Genomic DNA, 20,924 nt, shown 5'->3' with positions numbered 1-20,924 from the left:
TTATGACAATATGAACATTAAAAAGGCTTAATGATTTCCTTAAAAGTGATTTTCTTTCAGATTTGTAAACATGATGACACAATGACATGCCTTAAATGACTAGTTTACCCACAAGTTTAAATTATGCCTGAAATTTTAATCACTAGCTTGTCCTTTTAACCTGTATAACATTATCTACTTCTTCTGTAGAACACAAAAGAAGATGTTAGGCAGACTGTTAGCCTCAGTCACCATTCGCTTTCATTGCATGGAAAACAGAAGCAATGAAAGTGAATGGTGACTGAGGCTATCAGCCTCTAACATTCTGCCAAACATCTCCTTCTGTGATCCACAGAAGAAAATATGAATCCCTTAAATAAAATTTGAATGAGGTAATAGTAAATGTGCAAAATAATATATTTTAAAAAGGAACAATAGAGTCTCATTACTACAGAGAGAAAGAATAACACTAACTTAGAAATTTCTTTGGGCTATTATATAGTGATGTGGAGGATTGGTGTTGTATCAGCCAGAATCTAAATCCAGAAACCAGCAAATCAGTCTTGCTAAAATACTTCATGAATCCTAGAATTCAAGCAAAACACAAAAAGAATATCCAATGTAAGTGATACTTTAAAGGCTAAGATAGCTGTTGAGCTTCTTGGGGGCCTTTTCTCTTTCATGAGAGAAGGTTAATGAAGTAGATGACTTGGAAAATAAGCACATCATTTTTTTTACTGCATTCTAACAGCAGTTTCCACAAAGCTCTTTTCCCTTTATCAGACCTTTATTATATGTCGCCCTGCTAGCCGGCCCATGTTCCCATTGTGTCTCACACTGAATGGTGGAATTTGGTCAGAGGAGATAAGAGAGTCTTAATTCTACAGAGGTCTCCCTCAGTTGCATTTAAAAGAAAAGCTTTAAGCATTAACATAAGGGATGTGCTGCCATCTGCACTGGCTAAGTAAATGCTTCTTGTGATCAATATGTGTCTCAAGCCTGACTCCCATTATTAAAGGCAAGACACTGACCTGCTCTTTGCCCTGAATGACTCATAAGTCTTTAAAATGTTCAGAGGAATATAATAATACATTTGAGTCAGTGGGGTGGAGTTGTACTTTAACATTTTCTAAGGAATAAATGGTGTGGTGCCTGCTGTAAATTATTTTTATGCCTTTTGTCTATACAGAACCCAGTATGAAACTTGTTTGCATAATCTGTGACAAGCACGATTTGAAGGTTGCAATTTTTCCTCTAACGTTACATTTTTACTCCACTGAGGGTTTGGGTTTATTTTAGCTGAATTTCTGCACGCCATGTGCATCTGCAATCTCTGGTCGTCGTAGCTGGGTGCCGCAGAATCGCTGGCGTTGATCTATCTCTTGGGCAGAATTGGACAATGCAATTATAATGTAAGTAAATTAACACAGTGGCTTACAATCACAATTTGTGCAAACCCAAAAAAATGCAGTTTACATGAGTGTATTCCCCTCGCCCCTCTTCTCTAAACATCATACTGTATATTGCAAACAAAGCACAAGTCAGTAGTAACATGCAGTCGGGATATAAATACTGCTCAACTCTGAAACACAAGACTGCTCAAAAAAATAGTCAAAGATAAAGTGTGAATCTGGCTCAGGAAATGTTAAGAAAACATAAGCATGGCCACATATCAAATCCCACAACTTAAAATTATGAACACCTGTGGAGGGCTAAGGCGGAATTTAATGTAGGATGGGAAGGCTTGGCACAAGATTTTGATAAAGTGTTTTGAAGTTGTTGAATCTGCACCAAATTGTTGCTAATGTTGCAAATGTACATGAAAGTGTTTGATTGGTCACATCTAGTCAAAGTCTTCACACAGAATTGATATACTTTTGCTGGGTATTCTTGGACTCGAATTTAGAAGATGCTGGGGAAATTGCACCTAGGAAAGTTAATTTAGTCTCCAGTTTGGCATCCCTCAAAAGCTAAATTCTGGCTCTTTCTCATCAGGACTCTGAGGCAGACTTTTACAATGGATCTTTCCAATCTCCTCCAAAGCACTTGCAAGTGAGTCAAGATCTCCACTGTCCTGATGCCTGGCCTCCCAGAGACTGAGAATGACAGCAGAGGGACTTTGCTGATTTGTGAAGTAGGACAGGTTCCTGTGCAGAAAGAAAATGGATGTTTCACAAAGGAAGAATATGTTCATTGATAAAAATACATCTTATATATCAACCTTCAATCTTGCCAGAGTCATAGATAAAACTATTTGCAAGTACATCTTATTGGACTAAACTAAATAAAATTTGAAAGTCAAACAAATAAAAAATGTAGTAATGTTTATGTAACTCTGTTTGTATAATTTTAAGTGTTGCATGTATTATGTGCCTCTCTGTTGTTTCATTTTTTTTTAATATGCCTACCCAGTGTGGGAATCTGAAATGGTTAACTGCCACATTGTTGCTGCTAATCTTAATTGAATTAAGTCATTTATAGACATTATTATGAATTTATTAGGGTATTACATTAGGGTAAATATTTTGTTCAGTCTCAGATTTGGATATGTGGATATAAGTATGATGTGGGCAGCAAAGATGGTTATGATGCTTCAAAATGTGTTTCAGATACAAATAGACCCACTCACAAAAAAAAAAAAAAGAAACTTGAATAAATGCATGCACATGACATGGGCAATTGCATGAACATTTTCACATTGTGTGTTGCTTAATTAATAACTGAATTTATGGTTTTAAATTTTCAGGCATGTAAAAATATATTAGAGTGAATCCTAAAAACTGTCATTCTGTGCCAATAGATGGCAGTGTTGCTACAACCCCAAATTCACATGGGCATGTGACACAGGTTCAACAAAAGGTAAAGCACTATTTGCTTTTTCAAACTATCTGAAAAGAAAAACTAAATGCACTTATAAAACTAAAATGTGCATTTTAATATAAATCATAACTGCTACCTCATAAATTATGCATTATATGCAATAGTTTGTGACTAGTATAAATGTGTTAGGAGGAATGAACAACATTACACGTACAGTTTATACATAAAAACATAGAAGATTGCTGTCAGTTCACGCATGGTTCAATTTGTGAGTTACTTGAATGTATTGACTTGTTACAAGCCACTTGTTTAGACTCAACTGACAAACAAAATCTTCAGGATTAAAACGGGGTTTAGGTAAATTAGTATTTACATAAGAGTTTAGTTAGGATCAGCTTAGATCATGTAAATTAAACATCTACAAATCCACAAGACAATATCATAAACTAACAGAATTAACAGATAAATAACAAATAAAAAGAAAGGAAGGTCATTGTGGTGGGTCTCTTATCCCTTAGATCTCTAGTGGTTCTTTAACTTTTAATCTTTGCAAAAACTGAATTCTATAAAACTGAAAAGCTTAAGGAGTATGAAATTATTTGAGCAAAGTGGAGCACAGTATAAGATTATTATTCAAGGACATTGCTAACAAAGTGAGCAGCACTGCCACAATGAGTTTCAATCAGTCCTGATGCTTTGGCCACATCTCTCTCCGGCGCTCACCTTTGAATGTGGAGTTTCTGAGCTAAGAGCTGCCAGTCCTTGCCCTTGGCATTGGCAGTATCGAAGGTGGTGCATATCCGCTGACGAATAGACAGGGGGATTTTGAAGGCTTTGGCCCCTGTCTCTGAAGTGACCGTGCAATCTGCCTGCATAAAAAATGGGACTGTCTCTTTTTCACTCTAAAAGAAAAAAAAAAAAAAAAAAACTGGTGTGTGTTTTTGTATGCACTGCAAACCACAGTCAAATTCCAATGATATTAGTGTTGCCGAGCTGACAGCTGTGCATTTCTTAGTGACATGCAACGTTTATCTTGTTTGGCTTGATTTTGAACTATTTTCGTTAGCAGAGCAAAAATAGACAAAATAACTGGCCATATTGTGCGTATAATGTAAGTTACACAGTATTAACTTCTTGTTTAATGCGGAATAAAAGCAATGTCACATTTGCAATCATGGTAATATTAAGTACAACTACATTCTTGATCTTGTGATATTGCTTACATTTTTAATTTTGGGTGAACTGTCTTCATTTACTCAACTCCATGTTGTTCCAAAACCTGTATGACTTTCTTTCGTGGAACAAAAACTTTACCAAGTATGTTAGCCTCAGTCACCAGTCACTTTCATTGCATCGTATTCTATATAATGAAAGAGAATGGTGACTGAGGGTAACATTCTTGGAAGGTAAATCAAGGTTTTTAACAACATTAGGGTGAGTAAATGATGACAGAATCTTTATTTCAAGGTAAACTGTCCCTTTAAATGTTACTTTCTCTATGTAGTAAAGGACCTCCAATGACAGTACAACTAAGTATAACTCTCTAAGTCAAATTTTATTTTCAGTTCACTGTCCCCAAGTAGGACAGAGAGATGTTATTTAACCCAATGACAGCCGGGTGAGTCTGACCTCTGCCACTGAGGTGTAGACCTGCAGGATCTGCTCGTGACCTTTGACCTGCCGCACACTGATCTTGCAAGAGAGCTGGGAGGTTGCGGCTCTATGTCTCTGTAGTGAGAATGCACAGTGCACAGGCTGCTGGTTACTATACCACACTTGGGTGAAGGAGAATTCCTGCAGCAGAGAGAAGGGTGAGGACAAAAAGAACGGAGAGAGAGAGAGAGAGAGAGAGAGAGAGATCAGAAAGCTGAGTCAGGGGAAAGTGCCTGAGCCATGAAGAACGTGAAAGCATCTGTGTTAAGAGACCCATCTTTGAGATCATCGGTGCTGCAAAAGACACATACTTTAATCCCTGTTAATTCTGCTGATGGGGGTCACTGCTGGGGTATGTATAACACACTATCTGGGAGCAGGGCAGCGGAAACGGAAAGCTATTGCCTTTGATGTATAATTAATTTTCGTGAAGCAACACATCTGCAGGGAGTGTCCTTGACCTTTCATGCACTGTTTCTTTAGCCTTGCATATTGAAGTGACCTGTGAGATACTTTATGTCAACAGTGATAGAGATCCTGATATAGAACTAGAGATCCTGAACAGAGGAAATAGCTTGATGGGATGGCAGATGCATTAATGCCAGGATTAATTTCTCCCCCGAGTAGGCAGCAGAGAATAATGAAGCAAATTCCCTGAACCCAGAACAAAATACTGGCTTCTATCAACATCTATGTTATGGGTCAGTAGGTTATGTTAGGTAGGACAGTACTGATCTTCAGTGCTGAAATCTGTTGTGCTGTAAAAGTAAAAGCCAAAGCTGTTATTCAATGCTTGCTGTAAGAGGTTCACAGATGCACCCAAGACCTTTTTTATTTTATTTGTGGGAATTCTTCATTATTATAGGTCAGTAGACACGAAAATGTAGGGAAAGAGAGGGGAACAGGATCTGAGTCTGTATGGATGAAACATTCTTAAAGGAAATGAAAATTCTCAGTTTCTCAGTTACTCACCCTCATGCCATCTCAGATGTATATGACTTTCTCTCTTCTGCAGAACACAAATACATATTTTTAGAAGACTACTTCAGCTCTGTAGGTCCATACAATGCAAGTGAATGGTGACCAAAACTTTGAAGTTCCAAAAAGCACATAAATGCAGTATAAAAGTAACCCATACATCTCTAGTGTTTAAATCCATGTGTTCTAAAGCAATCTCATAGGGTTTGGATGAGAAAAAAACAAAATATAACTCCCTTTTCACTATAAATCTTGACATCAGCAGTCTCCTTGACGATAATGTTTTCAAGCTCAATTTCACTTCCTAGCGCCATCTAGCAGTGTGTGCATGTGTCAAACACTTGAAAGTGTAATCAAGCTTGAAATCATTATCGTGTCTACAGACTGCAATGGCAAGATGTAAACTGGAGTCGTATGGATAACTTTAATGTTGCCTTCATGAGTTTTTTGAAACTTCAAAGTTTTGGTTACCATTCACTTGCTTTGTATGGACCTAAAGAGCATTCTTCTTTTCTTCTGTTCTTTTTTTGTTCTGCAGAAGAAAGTCATACACATATGGGATGGCATATTAGTGAAGGAGACCCCAAGACATGATGCATGCCAGATTCAAACTTACACATATACACTCACCTAAAGGATTATTAGGAACACCATACTAATACTGTGTTTGACCCCCTTTCGCCTTCAGAACTGCCTTAATTCTACGTGGCATTGATTCAACAAGGTGCTGAAAGCATTCTTTAGAAATGTTGGCCCATATTGATAGGATAGCATCTTGCAGTTGATGGAGATTTGTGGGATGCACATCCAGGGCACGAAGCTCCCGTTCCACCACATCCCAAAGATGCTCTATTGGGTTGAGATCTGGTGACTGTGGGGGCCATTTTAGTACAGTGAACTCATTGTCATGTTCAAGAAACCAATTTGAAATGATTCGAGCTTTGTGACATGGTGCATTATCCTGCTGGAAGTAGCCATCAGAGGATGGGTACATGGGGCCATAAAGGGATGGACATGGTCAGAAACAATGCTCAGGTAGGCCGTGGCATTTAAACGATGCCCAATTGGCACTAAGGGGCCTAAAGTGTGCCAAGAAAACATCCCCCACACCATTACACCACCACCACCAGCCTGCACAGTGGTAACAAGGCATGATGGATCCATGTTCTCATTCTGTTTACACCAAATTCTGACTCTACCATCTGAATGTCTCAACAGAAATCGAGACTCATCAGACCAGGCAACATTTTTCCAGTCTTCAACTGTCCAATTTTGGTGAGCTCTTGCAAATTGTAGCCTCTTTTTCCTATTTGTAGTGGAGATGAGTGGTACCCGGTGGGGTCTTCTGCTGCTGTAGCCCATCCGCCTCAAGGTTGTGCGTGTTGTGGCTTCACAAATGCTTTGCTGCATACCTCGGTTGTAACGAGTGGTTATTTCAGGCAAAGTTGCTCTTCTATCAGCTTGAATCAGTCGGCCCATTCTCCTCTGACCTCTAGCATCAACAAGGCATTTTCGCCCACAGGACTGCCGCATACTGGATGTTTTTCCCTTTTTACACCATTTTTTGTAAACACTAGAAATGATTGTGCATGAAAATCCCAGAAACTGAGCAGATTGTGAAATACTCAGACCGGCCCGTCTGGCACCAACAACCATGCCACGCTCGAAATTGCTTAAATCACCTTTCTTTCCCATTCTGACATTCAGTTTGGAGTTCAGGAGATTGTCTTGACCAGGACCACACCCCTAAATGCATTGAAGCAACTGCCATGTGATTGGTTGATTAGATAATTGCATTAATGAGAAATTGAACAGGTGTTCCTAATAATCCTTTAGGTGAGTGTACTTCGACTTACACTGACTATGTAAATAGAATTATACACTAACTACTGTGACACAGTGCCGACTCTCCCAAAACTCTAACCAACTAGACAAGATTACACAAAAATTAAGAATGTTACAACATACAATATGCTATATATGATAATAGTACAAGTTATATGTGCTGATGTAGTACAAAGCTTTCAGACATAAAAAGAGAGCACACAGAGAATAAAAATAAACACCTAATGCAAAATATACACTTTGGTGATGGTAGTTATTGTTAGCTTCACACAGGACATCAACAGTGGAGTTGTTTAAGCAGCTGCTTACTGTAGATCACTGTGAGTATTATTGTAAATATGTACCTGACAGGTGGTGAAGGGTTTGATGTTCCACAAAAGTTGAGGGATGTCCTGGATGGACACCTGCAGACTGAGGCAGTTCCCTTTAAAGAACAGAGTCTTGGGCTCCTCTAGAAGTTGACCTCCTTTTCTGGTTTCAGCAGTGACCACTCCCTTTGAAAATATGAAATTACAGGATGAGGTAGTGAGAACATAGTGAAAAATATTGTAAAGGAAGTGCAAAAGAGGGGGAAGAGGGACAGAAAGAAAATCTGGACAGATAGGACAAGTATATGAACACTATGACTGAGAGCCATAACCTGCAATGTTGCTACATAGTTTAGGTACTGTTAAGTTTAGTTCAGAAGACCAAACAACCTATGTCTAGGAATGAAATTTATACTATTTAATTAAATGGGAATAGGTTGAAATATTGATTCCAAGTCAAAGTCAAATAGTCATTGTGCTTAAAATTCTGTTCAACAAAATATTTTAAGTTAAAAAGTTTTGTGTTTAGAGGAATCTACAGCTCATAAGCACGTAGAAAAATAGTTTTCAAACACGGTTTCGAACAAAGTTCTGAAAGTAAAGTTTTGAAAATAAAAATGAATTAAAATTGATTACTGGCCTCTTTGATTTCAAGCATGGCAGTGCTAATATGTCAAAATTGCTTTGTGTTTCATTGTGTTGCTTAGATGAGTGTACTGTTTATGTGTGCTGAGCACATTCTGAGCACTCATGCTAGATAATAGTGATCGACTTTGACTTTTGCATCCTCTGTGTGTGTGTGTGCGTGTGTGTAGATGCATGTGTTTGTGTGTGTGTGTGTTTTAAAATAACTTTGACCACAGCAGGCATTCTAATAACACAATTAAGTCTATTACAATGCCTCACTCGAGTTGTTGTCTTTGTTTTGCAGTTTCAAAGCACTGATGCTCGTTCAGAGAACAGCCATTGGATTTGCAGCCTCCTACCTACTCTACATTTCCTCCTGACTTCTGTGAGTGACACCTCATAGTACCAGCACAATGAGGCAAAATATCACTTCCCAGAACTTTCACATTCACTGTTCCTTGATGGTGAGATGATCTTCCACATTCACCTGAACAGTTCCTCCCAATCACAAGAAAAATTTGTAAGTACTTGAACCACCATTAAAGACACTTAATATCATCCTTTTTGTATTTTACATTGTGCCACTTATCATGTTACTGTCTCCCTAGAATGAATCACTTATGTTGTTTCATTCCTTATTTATAAGTCCCTTTGAATGGAAGTGTCTGCTAAATTAATAAATATAAATGTAAATGTGGTTTGCCCTAACTACTTGTTTTGATGGCTTCCCATTCTTATAGAGATGTTATTAATAAAATATGTTCTTTTAGGTTTTAAATATTTGACTTCACGGTCCAGCTCTCACCTGAAAGGCATGTGGTGTGTCATCTACACAGTGCACCCGCAGGTTGTAGTTCATGGAGGAGGCCTCCATGCTGCCAAAAACTGCAATCCTTAGTCTTTTTATGGCTGCATCAGTGATGGGTTCACCCACCAGAGCATAGCAGCCTGGCTGACCCAGCAACAAGTGACAGTAATGTGAGTCCATCAGGCAATAGCAGGAGGTTGACTCATCATCTACTGACATCACTTCCTGTTAATCCAAGTAAATGGAAAAAACTTTAAACTAATGGTAACACCATTTGAAAAAGTATGACTTTAAAGCATGAATGTTGCCATTTCAGGCAATCGTTACCATTACATATGCAAAACCATTACAGATCCAAAGAACTGAAGTTCCCTTTACAAAAAGCTTCACTACGATGCTGCGCTGCTAAGCGCTACGGGGAACAACTCTAGCTGTGAACCGAGCTGAAATAGTGTGTGTAACACGTCAATGAACATTGACCGGAATTTATAGCCTCGGCTGATGTAATCATTAGATGCACCTGCGGCCAGGCTATAAATGGATACGTCACCAGGTGTCGTCAGAAACTCTCTTTTCAGAGCGATTCTGTTTCTGTGTGTTTCACAAACCCTGTCAAAACTTTCTTTCCTCTGTTAGGAGTTAGAATCAGTTAGGCAGTGTGCAGTGAACGTTGTTCTCTTTTCTCTTCTGTTTAGAAAATATTATATATATATGCATTCTGAATTATGTAGACGACTGGCTGATCCTAGCGCAGGTAGAAACGTTTCACTTAACAAAAATCCAAGTCCAACCCAGCACCCCCTGGATCTGGCTCTGAAGTGAAGTGATATTCCTATCTATACTTCATCTTTCTCAGATATGTGCCTCTGAAAAACATCTATAAATGTAACTTTAAAGTCTACAAGGTTTCCCCATTGGTCCATACCCTTCAAATAAACCATCTTAATACAGACTTAACTATAGATTAGCTGCCGCAGCAGATTTTTTCTACCTTTGCATGTGAAAGTGCCTGAGGTTAGCCAGTGAGAAAAGGACCTAAACTCACGACGCCACACTGACATAGAATCCCTCGCAAATAACAATCAGCAAGGTCACTTCTTCTGTGCTTTGACAAGATTTGGCTAGCATCAAGTCAAGCAAAGACTCTTTTCCCTGACAGATGACCATTTCTTTATGTGACTGCAGCTCTTCAAAGCAATGTAAATATCAAACAGAATGTCCACCTTGGAGGATGCAGCCTTTGTAAACTGATAAAAGAAGAACTGGCACACATAGAAGAGATAGAATAGCGAAGAACTCACACATTTTGACTACTGTAGTCTTTCTATGACAGGTCAGTGATTTATCCGGCAGTTTTTATGTAATTACTTTAGCTATCACTAACACTGGAGCTGTCATTAGTTGAAATAAAACAGTTAGTAGATGGTAGAAACTCTGACAGCAAATGTGATTATTTAAATGCTTGTGGTAGCAATCTCAAGAATAAGTACCAGGCATTGGAAGAATTTCAAATTCATTAAAATAATGACTCGCTAAGGTGGGCAGGCACAAAAGGAAGCACATTATCAAATCCTCTATAATAGTGCAATTGACCTCCGTGAAGTTGGCATCCCATATAATTAATATAATAATCACCAAAACTATTCCATTAATTTGTGCTGTGTTTGTGCTTATTTGTTCTGCAAAAATTGGAAACCTGCACCGAGCGTGCACAAATGAACGAGTCAGAAAATGAGTGCATTGGATGAGATGAGGTAAATGCACGACTGACATCACAGATCTGGGAGATACTTTTGTTATTTCTATTTAAGGGAATTAGCTAGATTGTTTCTTTCAAAAGCACAAATCGAACAAAAACGGATGTCACCGGTTTGGAGTGATTCGGATGACGTGAGGTGGAGAGTGACGTCACTGCCCCAAATTAAATCTGTTATTTCTAAAGAAGGGAAACAGATACACTGTTCATTTTAATGACACAAACCGGTACAAATTGAGCACAAACGAATGACACCGGTTTAGAGCGATTCGGACAACATGGGGTTGAGAGTGACATCACTGTCCTTAAAAAAAAAAAAAACTTTTATCAGGGGGTGGAAAGTGAAGTCACAGTCCCGAATAATATTCATGTTAATGGCACAAACCGAGCACAAACAACCAGCACCAGTTTGGATTGATTTGAGCGATATGGGGTGGAGAGTGACGTCACACAGCCCCAAAAAGAATGTTTAATATCTCAAACACCAAACCACACAAACTTTCATTTTTGCGGCACAAATCAGCACAAACGAATGAAATAGTTTTAGTGATTATTTAATTATATGTGGTGCTAACTTCACAGAGGTGTGCAATTGCTTACAATAAACAAACAAACTTGGAAGGAAAAGGTGTCGCTTTAAATGGATTAACAGCTTATATAACATTTATTAATGCATCTGCTTTCAAATCATAATGACAGCTCTAGTTTACAGGGACTGAAATCACAGTGAAATTGCATTGGACGAGATGTGAGTGATTGTGGCGGGGTGAAGAGGCTGATCCCGTCCATGACTCCAGTCCTGATTGCCTTGTGTCAACTACCATTTCAGGTCCTTCTCTGTACAACTAGATCGATATTTCCTAGGTCTGATGGGGCACCTCGCTCCGATGTTACTGCTGCTTGACTGCTATGAACTGTGTGTCATCCTGGCTATTACAGACTGTAATTGTTTTTTCCTTGAGCACTTCACTACCGTAGCCTCCTCTGAGGAGCTGCTGTCCCTGGATGTCTTCTTGCCACATACAAGAGGACACATTCACCTCATCGACACATTTTCAAACTCGCACAGTCCCAGAGGCTGCCACAAGCAGTTAAGGAACAAGGATTGAATGCACATTAATGTCGACAGAGCCTTTCATAATTGGTTGATGGCTTTTTACCAGGTTAACAGAAATACAAGTACACAGAGATATTTTATAGAGATATAATTGTTTGGTAAAGCTTTCCAAGCTGGGTTTTGGTGATAATATAACAATTACACAACTGGCAACAATATTATCTGGCAATAATATCAATTATATATTAAAAGGGCAACACATCACGCACAGTGATACTCCATATTTAATCTATAAAGCAATACAATTTTCTTAAAACTAAAGTTCTAAAATCTAAATTTTTTGCAACATTAGCGCCACCAAGCGGAATTGCAAAACTTAACATTGATTCCAAAAAGATTCATGAATACACCCTCCGTCTGCCATAGGTTTAACAAACAGATTGTCCTGCCACAAACTCAATCAAACAACGAAATTAGTTAAGTATTTATAATTACTACTCATTAAAAAAAAATCCTTCTGCCCCTGACCCTGCTATTGTGTGCATGTCACTGCTCTGGATAGTAACTTTGGATAGAGAAAGTATATAAACGTTAAAAAATATGCACACATTAGCTTTAAATTGTAAAACGTCACCTGCGAAATCCACATTAATTGGTGAATCATTTTTGTAAACATGCTGTATTGGCTAAAGTCACTTTTGCATTGTATGTTGGCCCAATACTCATAATAGACATTGAACAGGTTTAAATCTGACATATATATATATATATATATATATATATATATATATATATATATATATATATATGATTCTCACTGATAGGAATTTTAAAGGTATTCAGTGAGAAAAAAACAGATGTCATGTCTTTGTTCCTACCTCCCACTTGTCGTCCTTGGTTTGTCTCTTGAGTTTAATGTTCCAGTTTTCAGCACTGACCTCAGCACAATGAGCTATCGTCATGGCAACTGGATAGGACAGGTTCAGCCCTGGAGGGCCATATGTGATCTCCGGCCCTAATAGGATCTCACACCTTTCCTCTGATTGAGCTCTAGTAGACAAAACATGGTAAACATCAATATATCAGAGATATTTTCAAGAGAACCTAGACCATCCAACTTTCTATAGCTCTCTTTCTCATCAACAAAATAAACAAAGAGATGAGACCAGAAAACAAAAGACAATCAAATTTGTGCCCACGGACCTTGTTATCCTAAATTATGGTGAAAACCATCATGTCTGTAGTCTACAGAATCATTAAAATCATGACTCTGAGAACCTTGATTTAGTGGAAAGCTATTGATTCTCGGAGGGCACTGGAGTCGTTTACCAGCTCCTGCATATTCATCAGTCACTGGTTATGATCTGGCATTCTCGTTACCTTCCAACTATTCCTTGTGGTGGTAAACCATAACATTAAACCCATTAATGAGAAAGAGTAGACAAAGGCTTTGGCCTTTCATGCAAATTTAAAGGAAAAAAGAAGACAAAAAAGAAAGGTAGTAGGGAAGCCTTTTGGTTTGTGATAACAAATGCTGCCAATCCATCAAGTTAAAATATATCATCACATTTTGTTCTTTCTATATCACTATCTAACTACTTTGTAAGGAAATGTTTATGACAAACCTTGAAATTCCAGTGCACCAGAACAACATAACTTGCTTTATCCCTTGTGCGTCAATAAAAAAAAAATGTTACTCAGAGGTCGTTAGAGGACAAAAATGTCTGTCTCAAAACTGTCATAACAATTTATATATTACCATTATTTTCCACATTCAATTAGATAATTTTTTTAACCAACATCAGTCCTGATCAAAACTACCAAATATTAATTCCTTTTCAGGATTTTAACCCGTTAAATGCCAGTTTGTTTATATAATGCCACTGTTGTTTAGTATGAACCCCCCCCCCCCACAAAAAATGAATTATTTTCCATATACTAAATGCTAAGGGGATTTTTTATTTCTTTTGGATTATCACAGTCTGTGATATGTCAATGATTTGCAACAAGATTGATTTTGATGCATTATTATTTTTTGTGCAGTGTCAGATTTAAAAAGACACAAACACAAACTCAGGAACTTAGAGGGCAAACATTTCCACATCAAAAAACAGCCATAAAATATTATATATTAATATTATTTTCCACTTTCACTGACTTAACCAACATCAGTCCTGATCAAAACTACCAAATATTCATTCATTTTCTGGACTTTAAAACTTTAAATGCCAGTTTGTTTACATAATGCCACCATTGTTTCACAACACACAGCTGTGTTGAATATTGAATTAGGACTAAACCTCTATACAGCCAATCAGCCTCTCTCTCTCTCTCTCTCTCTCTCTCTCTCTCTCAAAAGTTTTCTTCTATTTACATCTAATTACTATTCAGGCACGTCAGATAACTCCAGTGTGATTCATTCCTCATTCAAGTTTAACACAAAGAGCCTGTATAAAGGACAATATCTGAGGAATGTTTCAAATGCCATGATTCAAGATGTTACCATTACATTTCAAACTAAATTAAAATTAAAACTTGTGGCACATGCCCCCTCTCTCTATATATATTTGTCACATGTATCCTTGAGAAGAAAACAGTCTGAAGTCCTTCAACTGACTTCTCGGTTCCAATGTGTATTTAAACAGCAAATAAATACATAAGTTACTAAATGTATAGGTGTATTGCCTTTATGTAATTCAAATAACACCTTGGCTGTTTAAAAAAAGATAAAAAAAAAAAAGATAAAACTCTGCATTGCAATATCATAAAAATGCCTGAAAGTAGAAGGCTATGTTTCATTAACATACCTCTTTGGCATTCACTTCACAGAAACGTTTAAACATTTACTTGGGTTTTGTTGCAACATTTTGAATTAAAATGTTCAAACGAGTCCTGCATGAATCAAGGCTAAAGGCAGATTACCTGTGCTGCACAAGGCACAACAATACTTTGCGACTGAGTCTCTGCTCTAGTGCATTGAGTGTCTTGTTATTTTTTTGTATTACTCTTCATGTCCTCCTCCTCATCATCATCATCATGAAGGGTCTTATCATGCCGGTTCCTAAGTCTATATTGAGATGCATTTATTCAGGGTAGCAGAGTGCTGTATCATGTATCAGGAACACTATCGGAGGCAATACATAGATTAATGTTTCCATTTTGTATTCAATCTTTCATTTGGGCCTCTGACTGTGACTTTTAACATTAGTTTGGCAAACTGATTGGTACATCAGCTTAAGAGAAGGTTTAATGCTACTTCATTTATGAATGCACATAAAATAATGTTGCACTAAATACTTGATTTAAATTTTTTTTATATAAACATTTGCTAGATTCAAGCTTCTATATAATGCAGAAATATGCCATCATCGTCTGTCTAAAGGGCCCGTCTATAGGGCCCATGGTCTAAAACGTTATCCTGATACCTAGAGCATTGGAATGGATGTATGAAGTTTGTTAACTGCTGCTTTTTCACACAAGAGCTGTTGAATGTTTGTTTTGTCCTTTTTGGTTTGCTTCTCATACTACACATATCAATACAAAATTTGGATTTCATCACAACTATTTTTTAATGCATTGCTGGTGGTTCATGCTGGTGCACAGCTGGCTGCTTTGAACTCTCTCCTAGTGAAAGTTTGCTACCGTGCAGCTGTGTCTTGGGTGGAGAAACTGTTCCAGTGTGGCTGACACATATTTGTGTTAAGCGCTTGTGGTCCTGCCGCATGTCCTAGCTGTGTGGCGTTGGAGCTGTGGGTCGTCTAAGTTTGTTTGTTAGCTCCAGCTGGAACTGCTTGTTTGGACATTTTATTTTTACACTCGTACTCATTCTGTTTGGATTGGTAGATCACTCACACTGATTTGTGTTGTTGCATCAGACTCTGTTGTTATTTTGTGCCTTTAGTCAAGGGAATACAGCCCCAAATGTTGAGCACCAGGCACAGAACTATTTTAGGGCCCCCTATACAATTTGAGTTTCTGGTGAGGTAATACAAATATAAATAATTTATTTAGATTTATATTTAACAGTGCTATATTATTTTTCATAACTTTTTATTTTTAAACATACTGTATAATTTCAATCAAGCAATAAATTAGTGGGAGAAAAACAATAATGCCAACTAATAAAATAAATTATACAAGTTTTTATGTTAGCAAAGTCACCATAAGACGTTTGAGTACCAGCTTGTTCATTCTATCTTAAGGCATTACTACTCTCAGGTAGTTTTAGCAAGTCTTGCTAGCTGACATTTACACAGGGCCCAAAATTAACTCATTAATTTAAATAAATAATATTATTTAACTAACTATAATATTTATAATTTATTTATAAAACACATAATTATAAAAAAACATAATGTTGCAATATTTTTATTCAAATTTATTTTTGTAGACCTTATTCAGCCTAGTGCCATCTTTAATTTTTAATGGGAATGACAATGAGGCTGTGAGGGATAGGCTTACCATCTCTTCAATGGCATGAATGGTATTAAGCTTAATAAAGCTCCTAGATCAAATCAGATTTTCCACAACTCATGTTGTTTGGAGTTCCCCGTCTGTCACTCACTCGACGTTGTGTCGATGAGTTGACACTAGGGGTCGCTCCTGCGGAGCCCGGACATCTCTGACTTTGAGAAAAGGCCAATGAGAATTGGCGTGTGGAATTTGCATGCCACTCCCCCGGACATACGGGTATAAAAGGAGTGATGCTGCAAATACACATCAGATATCTTCTTCGGAGCCGAGAGAGCAGTCACAGAGCTGAATTCCTCTGCTGTTTCATTCATCTCTACAAGCTGTTGGTTTTACGGCGCTTTCAGCGGTCCTCCCCCTCGCACCCCTGGGCACTTCAGCAGCTAAAAAAGAGCTCACTGAGTGAATAACTTCATTTATATATATATTTATATTCCCATATACATATGGGACTCATCGACACAACGTCTCATTCCCTCCATCAGGGAATGGAGGTTACGTCAGTAACCGAGACGTTCTTTGTATACTGAATGTACTTGGACAGATATTTTATCAATGTTTTGTCTGTATAATGATCCAAAAACACTTTAAACTGCAGTACAGTCCATTGAATAGACTAATTCTATCCCTCACAGACTTGTTGTCAATCTATCAAAAATCAAAGATGGCACTAGCGTGAATAAGGTCTATAAGACGGTGGAATTATTTTGCTGTTTTTCTTTCTCTTGCATATCAGTGACAAACAAAACAGGTTATTCATTGTGTCTGTAATGTTTAACTGCACCTCTCAGAAAAAATAAATAAATACATCGTTATGAGTTCTGGAGAAAAAAAAATCCTTGAAGCATCACATCTGACCACTTACCAACAAGGACGAGACCACTTACTTTTTGTCAGGGGTGGGGAGGGGGGTCACTAACACAGGATTAAAGGGGATCTCAGCATTTTTATGGATGGAAAACAAGTCTTGCAATGTTTTATTCTTACCAATAGCGTTTTATTACAATATATAATGTTTTCATGATAATATAATGGAATATCAACATAGGCCTTTCTGACCACCGGTCAGACTCCAAGCCTTTAGTATGTATATTGTGTGTTTTTGTTTTATAATGTTTGGTTTGCTTGTTTTGTTTAAATTTACTTTAATGGTTTTTACATTTCCTTTGTTAAATCTTCTGCCTATAAAGTAAGCATTATTAGTAGTACATTTACATTTATGCATTTGTCAGATGATTTTATCCAAAGCGACTTACAGTGCCCTTATTACAATCACCCCCGAGCAAGAGCAACCTGGAGCCTTGCTCAAAGACACAATGATGGTGGCTGTGGGGATCGAACCAACAACCATCAGCTTACCAGTTCAGTGCTTTAGCCCACTACCACTCCAGTAGTAGCAGTAGTAGTAGTAGTAGTAGTAGCAGTAACCTGGCCAAATAAAAAGACATGGTTGGCCATGTGATCTTAACATGGCAGCCCCCAAGATGGATGTAAACTGCTCTATGTAGAATAAACCAACATTTTCTAGGCCACTGTTATGACTACAGCATTCATAAAATGTGTACAATATGTCAAAAGTGCTATTCATTAATTTATGGGTAAAACATTTTTAATAAGGAAAAAAGTACTGATTGCACTTCTAAGTCAATGCTTTAGCCTTAACCAGTGTTCTGTCAAAGCATGGGTAAGCAATGCCATCCTCATTTTGTACTCATTTGGTGTAAATATTTACTTCAACTTTTTATGTTGTTATGAAGACATATACAGTCTGGGCAACTGAGCCAGTTGTGTTGGATCTCCTTCAGGTTTGGCAGAGTGAAAAAGTAATATTGTCTCTGGAGATACTTCAAGATGTATACAGGGTCATTACCTTTACATGCTGAGAATACCTAATGCACAATGTGTCAAAAATTAAGACCTTCACATTCACTCAAGAAAGTGAAAAGAAGAAAGAGTCGGGTGGGGGTATAGACCATAACATACATTTGTAGAAACAACACACGTAAAAATGATCACTCAACAATCAAGATAAAAAAGCTCTGCACATGTAGAACATGATGTAGGAAAGGGAAATTGTGGATTTCGTTTGCCCTTAGAGTATGGTGACATAATCAGACTTCAGCTGTTCACATGAAAATACTTCCACAACTCAATGTCAACCCTGCTTGTTTGTCGGAGCTTTTATGGCATTACACGTTCCAATATAAGGTGAGACTCCATCTCTTGCATCCTAATCAGATCCCACTTTAAGGAGAGAGAGTCTTGTCAGAAAAGTAAACTCTGATATTTGCATTCCAGATTAATTTTTTCCAAGAAAAGATACTTTTTCCTACAATACAGGCAACTCCATAGGCTTTGAAATTCCCTGGACACCTTAAAGAACAAACATATAATGTCACAAGCATTCTTCTAATACAGTGATCATCTTACCTTGACTCCTAAAAGGCTCATGTGAACTGGGTGCAATACAGGGTTGTACTGTATATGTGGAAATGATTTACGCTGTGGATATGAATATTTTAGATTGTTTATTTAAAGGGGTCATGAATTGGAAAATCAAACTTACCATGATATCTTGACATTTAAGAGTTCATAGCGCTATAAAAACACACTGTACATTTCAGAACCAAAAAAAGGCTTTATTGAAACCAAGGTGCCAAAATGGCTTGTTCTTTACTTCCTCCTCACTAATACATCTTAAGGGGCTTTTACACTGAATGGTACAACTAGACTCAACTCGACTCTGCTCACCTTTTTGGCGTATTCCACTGTGGATAGTTGGTACCTGATTTTTTTTTAGAACCACCTCGGTCGAGGTTCCAAGCGAGAAAATAAATGTGATGGCACCATGTATTTACACTTTATTTGGTACTGTCATGCGTTACTCAGCATTTGTGAAATACGGGAATGTGTCACCGTTTTAAAATGCACTAACTATGTAACAAGATACACACTGTTGTGTCGCATATTCGTTTAAACAACAATAAAATTAATACGTATTGCACAAATAGACAAGTAAATTACAGTGATTTCTTACCATGCTGTCACAGAGTGCACTATCGTCACGGTTACTGTTGTAATCTCATTCCCTGAGGGAGGGAACGAGACGTTGTGTCATATGAAGTGGCACAAGGGGTCTTCCTTGGGAGCCTCATGTACCTCTGAACTTGAGAAAAGGCCAATGAGAAATTGGCAGACATAATTTGCATGTCCTGCCCACGGACATGCGGGTATAAAGGGAAGCGGGCATGTGTCTGTCAGTCAGGTTATTGCACTGAGGAGCTGAGAATAAGGTATGGCCATTTACAGTGGTAGGTCCAGTGTCGTGGCAGAAGGGACACAACGTCTCGTTCCCTCCCTCAGGGAACGGAGGTTACAACAGTAACCGTGACATTCCCCTTCTGTTACTCACTCGACATTGTGTCAAATGAAGTGACACAAGGGGTCCCATTCAAAAGCGCCATGTGTGTTACGTGAACTGCTGACACAGGTGCAAGCAGGCTGCTGCGTGCTAGAAGCAACTGTATCGGCAGCATGTAACCCTCCCCAACGTCCCCAGAAAAGGTGTCATATACAGACCTTAGGTTTCCAGCACCCCTGCGGGGGAAACAGGTGCTACATTACCAGCATGGGAGCAAGCCCGGCAGCCGCAGCCTTTTCTCTCTATATGTTTCTTGCATGAAGTGTAAAGCAGCTGGAGCTATCTTAATGCTACGAAATGCGTTGGGGAAGGCGGTCTCTCCCGATCCTATTCTTTCAGGGGGAAAAGAACCTGCTTAGGCCACATCCTGCCAAGACTAGGGGAGGTGATATGTGGCCAATACACCACGTGGATTGTCAGGCCACACATGGGAGTAGCGCGGTGGCAGGTCCTACCTGAAGAGGGAGGAGCTCTACAAACACAGCAACTGGGGGAAAAGAGGGACTGCCCAAGGGAGACGCAGGTCTGCCTGGCAGGGGCACCGTACCGCAGAAAATACATCACAAGGAGTTGCCTGAAGAGGGAATTAAGCCTGTGGAGCCCTACCCCAGTACAGAGGACATGCGGCTCGTAGTGGGTCTGGTCGCAAATTCCTCCGCTGGATTTGCAGGCCAGAAGGCGAGGGAGGAAGAATCGTCCAGGAAGCGAAAGCTTAGTGGCTAACCTGGGAGAGAAGGCGAACTGGATCACTTTGGTGAAGGACGCAAGTGCAAGCTGAACACCCGGTCGGCTGTTCCGTATTACCGAGTTCTACCAGTTCGGAACTGAAAAACACGGGACGAAACCTACTCAACCCTGAGATTGTAGAATCTTGCAAAGGTGTTGCGTGTTGCCCAGCCCGCTGCTCTGCAGATGTCTGGCCAGTGCCCACGAGGATGCCACACTTCTCGTCGAGTGTACTCGAAACCGCAAGGGGGCAGGCGCGGCCTGGGTCTGGTTGTTCAGAGAGATGGCGTCAACGACCCAGTGAGCTAACCTCTGTTTGGAGACGGTGTTCCCATTCTGCCTTCTTCCAAACAGACAAAGAGCTGCTCAGAACATCTAAAGCTCTGTGTGCGGTCCACATATATACACAAACCACATACCGGACACTGCAACGAAAAGGCAGCGCGTCTGCCATCGTGTTGCGGTTGCCAGGGATG

General features: G+C 38.8%; 1 protein-coding gene across 1 annotated transcript in view; it reads right to left on the bottom strand.

Moving 5' to 3' along the window:
• Positions 1 to 297: 297 nt before the first annotated feature.
• The window catches only part of LOC127635637 (netrin receptor UNC5D-like), a 246,688-nt gene continuing 226,061 nt past the window's right edge, over positions 298 to 20,924 (bottom strand). The window contains exons 10-15 of the mRNA XM_052115805.1: positions 12,710 to 12,881; positions 9,016 to 9,243; positions 7,620 to 7,769; positions 4,429 to 4,593; positions 3,523 to 3,701; positions 298 to 2,126 (exon numbers count right to left, since the gene is read on the bottom strand). Of these exons, the coding sequence (XP_051971765.1) occupies positions 1,943 to 2,126; positions 3,523 to 3,701; positions 4,429 to 4,593; positions 7,620 to 7,769; positions 9,016 to 9,243; positions 12,710 to 12,881 (1,078 nt within the window). The 3' untranslated portion in view covers positions 298 to 1,942. The remainder of the gene's footprint in view (positions 2,127 to 3,522; positions 3,702 to 4,428; positions 4,594 to 7,619; positions 7,770 to 9,015; positions 9,244 to 12,709; positions 12,882 to 20,924) is intronic.

The sequence above is a fragment of the Xyrauchen texanus genome, chromosome 4 (genome assembly GCF_025860055.1).
Source record: "Xyrauchen texanus isolate HMW12.3.18 chromosome 4, RBS_HiC_50CHRs, whole genome shotgun sequence".
NCBI lineage: Eukaryota > Metazoa > Chordata > Actinopteri > Cypriniformes > Catostomidae > Xyrauchen > Xyrauchen texanus.
The sequence above is the reverse complement of the archived record's forward strand: the minus strand, read 5'-3'. Positions and strand labels throughout refer to the sequence as shown.